The sequence below is a fragment of the Hirundo rustica genome, chromosome 3 (genome assembly GCF_015227805.2).
Source record: "Hirundo rustica isolate bHirRus1 chromosome 3, bHirRus1.pri.v3, whole genome shotgun sequence".
NCBI classification, from domain to species: domain Eukaryota; kingdom Metazoa; phylum Chordata; class Aves; order Passeriformes; family Hirundinidae; genus Hirundo; species Hirundo rustica.
In genome coordinates, this window is record NC_053452.1 from 113,820,569 (window position 1) to 113,828,700 (window position 8,132).

At 50.3% G+C, this 8,132-nt stretch overlaps 1 protein-coding gene across 1 annotated transcript; it reads left to right on the forward strand.

The window, feature by feature from the left end:
- Positions 1–287: 287 nt before the first annotated feature.
- LOC120750386 (gallinacin-5-like) lies at positions 288–8,132 on the forward strand. The gene is made up of 4 exons (XM_040059041.1): positions 288–345; positions 6,977–7,063; positions 7,647–7,773; positions 7,930–8,132. Exons 1-4 carry the CDS (start codon positions 288–290, stop codon positions 7,943–7,945), a joined length of 288 nt encoding a protein of 95 aa, XP_039914975.1. The 3' UTR covers positions 7,946–8,132.

Sequence of the window (8,132 nt, forward strand, 5' to 3'; positions counted from 1 at the left end):
GGATAAATCGCTGGTCACTTGGTGCATTATATTAAAAGGCAATTTAAAATTGAATTTTTTGCATGGAAGTTTTTTCCTATGCCACAATCCTATGTGTACTCCAGGAAAATCTTAGGACAGTAGGTATGATCATGACAAAAATGTGTAATAACCTCTTTTAGGTAACTTCCAGGGTCTTGAAGAACATTTCTCTGCGTCACTTCTGGAAGTGTGGAGGGACAAGGCTCTAACCAATGTCCTGATCTCCTTTCTCTGCAGTGACCCAAGATCCCAGCCCACCCTCTGCCATGAAAATCCTTCCTTTTCTCCTCGTTCTCCTCTTGGTGGCATTTCAAGGAGCTGCAGGTAAGGTGAGGGACTAAGGAGGAGATGCTGGTGTCTTGCAAAGGTTTCCTTTCCCCTTTGGGATGTGACCAAGCGGCCTCCTGCAAAGAACCATCACGTAGATCATCAAAACTCATTGGAGATTACTGATGAGAAATGAAATTGGCAGGCAAATGCTCCAAGCATCACTTTGAAAGTGCCCAAAATTGCCATTCAGCACAATTGTTTTTCCCCATTAAACCCTGAAGGCTTGTACTTAAATCACTTTGCCTCTGAGTCACCCAACAAACAAATTAAATCACGATCAAATATTCTTCAACCACACAGAACAAAAAAAAAGAAAATGTAATGTGGCCCCATGTTCTTCAAATATCCTTTGCTTGAGGAGCTGGGGCATAGGGTGGAGAGGCACAAAATCATGAGTTAAGGTTTAAATGGTACTGGCAGCACCTCCTTGGTGGAGAAACCTGTTCAGCCTTAAGTGCTGGTGTAGGGTGTGTCTGTTGGGTGGTGCAAAGGAGTCTGGAACCCCAAACCAACTCTATTGTCCAGAAAAAGGGATTGTATTTTAATATCAGCCCTGAAAATGGCGCAGCTACATTTGCAGGGTGCTCTGGGCACAGGCAAGGGCTGGTGGAGTTTTGAGCTCTGTAGGAACAGGCTGGAAACTGTCCTCTGGGGAAGTAAGCATGGGAAAAGGCTGTGATGAACTGCAGCAGACCAGAAATGTGGGAAAAGTGTCACAGGTATCCCTGGAAGGATTTAAAAGCCATCTGGATGTGGCACTTGGGTACATGGATTAGTGGTGGGCTTGGCAGTGCTGGGTTAACAATTGGACTTGATGATCTTAAAGGTCTTTTCCAACCTAAATGAGTCAGTGATTCTATGCTTTTACGTGGTTTCTGATATTATTCTTACCTGGGCCTCTGCCTGTGCCAGTTCTCCGAGGCAGGACACTGGCAGAGGATTCCTCTGGTCTGTTTTATGTCCTTATTTAACACACAGTGGATGTTTGGCTTGTTTTCAGTAGGACCTTCTGGGTATATTAAAGCCAGAAATGTATCTGTATCTGGGAAGAAAAGGTGTTTCTGAGAGCTCAGACTGCTCACAGCCACCTCTGCAGTGCCCCACAGACAGCCAGTTTGAGACCAGGAGTGTTTTATTCACCCTTAAACACTCCCTTATTCCCCCTGGGATTTCCTGGCTGTGCATACATCACTCTACTCACACGCTGGGAACCCAGCACACCAGGGACGTGCTGGATGCACTGTCCCTTTGTAATATCAATTATCTGTTTGCTGCAACAAGCTCCCCTCTCTCTGAATACGCTGGACTTTGCGTTGTTCCATGGATGAGCTGGAAACTGGAATTAATTGGTCCATGTGCACTCAGTCAGGTGCATCCAGAACGCTTCAGCTGCCAGGCTACATCTTTATTAATCGACCAAACAAAGCCAGGCAACCTCCTGCCTAATTGCTAGTCTGCTCCCTGGGGTTGTTTTGATCCCTGACTCTAGAAATACGCTGCTGCTGCTGCTGAGGACTCCAGGACGGTGTAGATAAATGTAGACGAGAGATCTCTGAAGTTAGGTTTTAGAAGATGAGGTTTATTGTAAGGGATGTGAGGCCTTGCCCTGAGCTGCCAGGCTGCAGCTCGTGGCAAGGCCTAGGAAGGTGGGGGAAGGGAGAGGTTGGGAGTGGAGGAGAGCAAAAAGCAAAGAGACCGAGTCACCTTCGCAGCCCCCTGATAAGGGGTCTCGAGGTGGGCTGGAACAGGACTTGTGCCAATGGGGTTACAGATACCTGATACTTCAGGGGAGGGGTACAGGTGTGGGATGAACCATTGGGGGTGAGACAGAACATTCCATTTGACCTGGGTCTGGCTGCAGGTAACCTTCAGCTGGTCACATAATTGTTTTCCCAGACATCCAGTAGCTAGGACATCTCAAACATCAAAACTTACTTTCAATTCTATCTCACCTACAGGTTTCACATTCTCAGAATATAGGCAGTCATATTTATAGGGTTTTTTGGCTTCATCCTCCCCAACACCTGACAATTTGCATCTTCATGGATAAAACCTGTTCTGGGAACAGCACAGGCTGGTGGCCGTTCCCAAAAGGCAGTTTGAATGTGGGTGTCCTGTTTTAGCAAGGAATTCCATTTAGACATGTAGGGAAGGGCAGCCCCAGAGGGCAGTGCCTGGTGTGGTGGGTTTGGTGGTATGGAAACGTTGTTCTGCATGGATTGATGAATTTATCCATGTATGGGAGCCATTCCTATGGACTGCTGGACACCAGGACCTGGGTGAAATGTATGGGGAGGGAAAGAGCCAAATCTGTAGAACCATGGAATTGTGGAAGGGTTTGGGTTGGAAGGGGACCATAAGGATTCATCTCATTTCATCCTCTGCTATGGGCAGGGACACCTTCCTCTATCCCAGGCTGCTCCAAGCCCCGTCCAGCCTGGCCTTGGACACTGCCAGGGATCCAGGAGCAGCCACAGCTTCTCTGGGTACCCAGTGCCAGGTTCTCCTCACCCTCACAGGGAAGAAATCCTAATTCCTAATACCTAACCTAAATATCTTCTCTTGTAGTTTTAAACCATTCCCCTCTGTCCTATCACTCTCTGTTCACATTAAAAGCCTCTTCCCCTCCTTTTTACCCAAGTGGGACTCTCCCAGATGAGCTGGTGCATCTCTCCTGAATTGTGATCTACAGGGTTTTAAGAGCTTCTAAATGCCTGTTTACTGTATTCTCTCAGATCTCTGATGTCCATCCCTAAAATCTGAGTTCCTAAGGAAGTCCTGGGCTTGGAGACACATCAGAAGAAGGAATTAAGAGTTTGCTTGGTCGTTGTGCCCACAGACCTCCTCCTCTGAGGGTTGAACTGCCACGACCTTGTCGGCCCACAGGGATTAAGCAAAATACAAATCGCTGCCAGAAATGAAATGTCTCCCATCTTTATTTGTTGGTTTATTGGTTCTTTTTTAAGGTAGAAGCTTGGCAAGACGCAGGAGACCTTACATGGAGTGTGGATATCGTGGGACCTTCTGCCACAGGGGGAAATGCCCTCGCGGCAACGATTACCTGGGGTCATGTCGTTCTGGGTATAATTGCTGTAGGTGGTAAGTTTGGGATTTATCTGGGGCAAAGATTACTCCCCAAATTATCATTTGAATCCCAAGCAGCGGGATTTTCCTCATAATCATAATTCAGAAAACCCTGAAGTATCCTTTCCTTTGTGTAGGTTGTAGTGTGGCTAATTGTAGAGACTCTCCAGGAGTGATCTCTTTGGACATCGTTGGATACAAGGAATTGTTGCAGCAGCCACCAAGGATTTGTCATTCTCCTTTCAATAAAAGCAAGATCTGGGGAGGTTGCATGGCTGCCCTGTGTAGTGTTGTCATTCATTTCCAAAAGTAATTCATTTCCCAAGTCTTACTTCCAATAAGAATTTTAAACAAGAATTCTGAAATCAATCTAAAGCTCCCAGGAATCTGTAGTTCACCAAAATATTTACCGTTCTTGGGCTGCTGATTGAGTGAGTGCTGGCAAGTTCTCCCTACATGCCTACCAGGGAATTCTCTGTCATGATTAAGACAGACATGAGTCACCATGTCCACTGGGAGCACAAAAGTCTTCTCCAGTGTGACACTTCACAGCACCTCTGCTCTGAAAACTTGAGGTTCCCATCTCCTGATCCAGAGCTTTCAGACCTGGGAACAGCATCTTATTATGAGAACTAAAGTCACACTGAGCAGGACAGATTTGTAATCTGAAATCTGATTTTACCCTTGGCATCTCTCTCTGATGTAAGTTTGGAGTGAATCTGCAAAATTTGTATCAGCTGCAGTTGCAAATCAGGAGATCAGAGTTAGAGCTGATCTATTGCTTGAGGCAATTATAGAAACACGTGAGAGGCCAGCCCCGCTCTGCCTCTGATCGCTTCTAAGAGATTCAGCCTGTCCTGTCCTGCCCTGGACCACAACAGAAAACATAGAAGGTGCAAGTTTGTCAGAGAGCTCCTGCCTCTGCAGCTGCTCCTGGTCAGGAGCATGCTGACAAGGAATCCTTGGTGCCCAGAGAAGCTGTGGCTGCCCCTGGATCTCTGGCAGTGTCCAAGGCTAGGCTGGACGGGGCTTGGAGCACACTGGGACTGTGGAAGGTGTCCCTGACCATGGCAGGGAGTTGGAATGAGATGAGCTTTAAGGCCCCTTCCAATCCAAATCATTCTGTGATTCTGTGAAGGGAGGAGCAGTAATGGCTGACTTTTTAAGGGAAGCAACCAACCCAAGTGCAAAGGACTGACTCAAAGCCCTGAGCTGCCCATTTGTTACAAAACATTTTCCCACCCTTCACAGAACCACAGAATCACAGAATTTTTAGGGCTGGAAGGCACCTCTGGAGATCATCCAGCCCAACACCCTTGCCAAGGCAGGGTCACCTGGAGCATGTGACACAGGAACACGTCCAGGTGTGTTGGGAATGTCTCCAAAGAGGAAACTCCACACCCTGCCTGGGGAGCAGTTCCAGCGCTCTGCCACCCTCAACATAAAGTTCTTCCTCAAGTAGAGGTGGAATTTCTTGTGTTTCAGTTTATGGCCATTGCTCCTCATCCTGTGGCTGGGCATCATTGAAGAGAGTCCCCCAGCATCCTCTGACGTCCCTTGGAGATGTTTATATGGATTATTGAGATCCCCTCTCAGTATTCTCCAGACTGGAGAGGCCCAGCTCTCTTACTCTCTGGGCCTGTTCAGAGCAGATGTTTCTGCAAATTAAATGTTTCTGCCACCATTGAAGCCACAGCCTTGTGCAGGGCAGGAAGCTGGGCCAACGGCCGCCTCCCAGGGATCTCCCTGGATGAAAACCTGGGGAAGTTGCCAAGTGGAGCCAAACCAGCAATTTACAGTTGGTGTCCTAAGAGGGTTTTGCACAATCCACAGTAGGTGAATGTTTCACAAACTGGAATGGCATAAGATTTTTGCTCAAGGACTCAGGACTTTGCAGGAAGGGTTCAGCCTTTGTAATTTTAGGTTCATCTGTCTGTAGCCAGCATCACTCAGAATCCAGTCTCACCGTGCTTTTAGCTCACCACCACAAAGAGCTGTCCTTGCCTTTATCGCTGGGGGGGGAATGGCTTCAAGAGCCAGTTTAGAGTGAAACAGGCTGAAACCCCCCAGGATCCATGCTGCACATCTCCCTGCTTCTTTTCCCAATCCCATCTCCCTAGCACTCTACACATTCAGATTCATAGAATCAGAGAATCATAAAACAGGTTGGGTTGGAAGGGTCCTTAAAATCATATAGATCCAAGCCCCCTTGGACACTTCCAGGGATTAAGCTGATGTGTGTGCTGAAGAGCAATAGCACAGAGATGCAGCTAATTGCCACCTTGATTAAGCCCTGAAAGGAAACTGACTACTGGACATAGCTGCTCCCACTCCCTTGCCTCCTGGGGTTTTGATGCCAAGACAGCTCAGCAGACGTTAAAAAAAAATAATAAAAAATTGGGGCATGGCCTTTTCCCTTTATCTGGCTGGAGCTGTAGGATCAGAATTTCCTTCAGAAGTGAAGGAAATAAGAAGCTGTCCTGAATGCTCTGACTACCATGGCAGAGTAGTAGTGATCCCCCTGGGTACAGATCTGCAAATTGGATGTACAATGTCCCTCACTGGGGAGTGGAAAAACAATGAAATATGGGGAGTTGTTTGGATCAAAGGCATCCAAATTCATGTATAGATGAATACAATACACAGCTCCTCAGGCAATACAGTTCATGCACTGCCCAGGGGAGCTGTGGCTGCCCCATCCCTGGAAGTGTTCCAAGACAGGTTGGATGGGGCTTGGAGCACCTACTGGAAGGTGTCCCTGACCATGGCAGCTGTTTGGAATCTCCTGGTCCCTTCCAAACCAAATCACTGTGTGATTCCACGATTCTTGTGACCGCTCAGCAAATAAATGCCAGGCACGAGTGTGTTTTTAACATCCATCCCCACACACGTTCCCATAACGCCTGATGAAACTGCAGCAAGGCTGGAAACGTTTATGAAGATGCTCCATCAAACAGCAAAGGGTTACACACAGCAAACTCCACCAAACAAAGCCACAATTAAAGCTTGTCCTTTTTGGACAGGGATGTCATCCCAAGCGGCGTCTTCCCAGCTATTTTCAAGCGAAGCATAGAGAGCGCGCTTCCCGTGGGGGGAGGATTACAGAGCTCCTTTGTGTGCTGAAAGCTGATTGTTTGCCAGGGCCTAACGAACAGGGATGCTGTGTGTGTGTCCCCGGAGGTGTCCAGCAAACCACAGCACCGAGCAGCCCTTACACAAGGCAGGGTGACACAAGATCCTGGGCTGGAAGCCTGGGAATCCTTCTCAGGTGTCAGATGAGGAAAGCTCTGCTTGTTTTTCTCCGTCGGGGGAAGAAACAGAAAAAGGAGCTTTGGGGCTGGACATTTTGAGGACTCAGCCGTCCCAAGGGATATTGTGCCACGAGGAGAGACCAAACTGCTGCTGGTGCCAGGAAGCTGCCGACTGCATCCTCTCACCAGTGACTGGTGACATCCCCTCGCCTCTGTCCCCGCGCAGGTGCCACGGGACCTGCAGGAAGGGACACTCCCATTCACCCCTGCTTCCTTTCTCTCCTCCCCAGAGTCGGGTCTCTGCTGGCGACTCGCAGGCATGCGGATCCTGCCTGTCCTCTGTGCTCTGCTCCTCCTGATGTTCCGGGGAGCGACAGGTAGGAAATGTGGAGGGTTTGTCCTTTGTCTGTGTTTTTTAGGGTGGATTTGTCCCCTGAGCTGACGAGTTACGTGTGAGTTCTCCTGGTGGCTGTGCCATTCCCTCCGGGGTCCCTCTCACCCCACGCCTTTAAGGAAAGGCTCCAGCCGCAGGTTCTGCTGCTGGGACCAGAGCTGGGGCATTGTACTGAAGCTCTCATCCTCCCACGAGCGGGATTTGCCCCTTCTCCGTGCCTCCCGACCCTTGCATTTCTGAGTCAGCAGCACAGGGCACAGCAGCCCGGCTGGAGAGGAGGAGGAGGAGCGGGGAGGAAGGGAAATCCTGCTTCCACCACCCTTGGAGTTCTCCCTTGTTCCAGGAAAGAGGCAGCAGGCACGATGGAGACCTCTCCCAGAGCCTGCCCAGGGCTGCAGTGGCTGTCTCCCATCCAAGTGCCACAGACTCACCTGGATTTCTGCTGCGGGCACCTGCTCAGCAGTTGTGGCAGGGGACAAGCAGGGCTGGGCTAACGCTGGCCGCGCAGGGACCGGGGGCTGCGCTCAGCATCCCGGCTGAAAGTCTCCTCTCTCCGTGCCCTGCAGGGCTGCCCCCGGTCCGAGCATCAGCCCAGGACTGCGAGCGCCGCGGAGGATTCTGCTCCCACAGCTCCTGCCCGCCGGGCATCGGCCGCGTCGGCCTCTGCTCCGAGCGGGAATTCTGCTGTCGGATGTGAGTCCAGGGCTGCCCGGAGGGCTCCGGTTGCTGCCTGTGGAGGCTGTTGGGGGAAAAGAAACGGGGAATGTGCAGCCCAAGGGTGCAGGGACTTTCCTGACCCTCGCTGCTGCCCCGGCTGGGACAGGCATTGCCAGAGCTTTCCTCCCACAGGCGCTGGTATCCCTGATGGGCTCCTGGATCCCCGAGCAGGACACCAGCCCCTGCCCTCGCTGTGTGGTCGGGATGATGCTGCCTGGAGGCACCAAGGATTGCCAGGGGCAGAGGCAACCCTGCACAGCCAGAGCTGGATCCTATGGGAATCCCATGCCCCAGTGTCCCCAATACAGGGTGGTGGTTCCCACTGCCGAGATATA

What these genes read in the sequence shown, in the direction of transcription:
- LOC120750386 (XM_040059041.1), top strand. Translation starts at nt 288, where the DNA reads ATGAAAATCCTTCCTTTTCTCCTCGTTCTCCTCTTGGTGGCATTTCAA. An exon ending in GGCATTTCAAGGAGCTGCAG is followed by an intron (nt 346 to 6,976) that starts GTAAGGTGAGGG and finishes TCTCCTCCCCAG; the next exon opens with AGTCGGGTCTCTGCTGGCGA. An exon ending in GATGTTCCGGGGAGCGACAG is followed by an intron (nt 7,064 to 7,646) that starts GTAGGAAATGTG and finishes CGTGCCCTGCAG; the next exon opens with GGCTGCCCCCGGTCCGAGCA.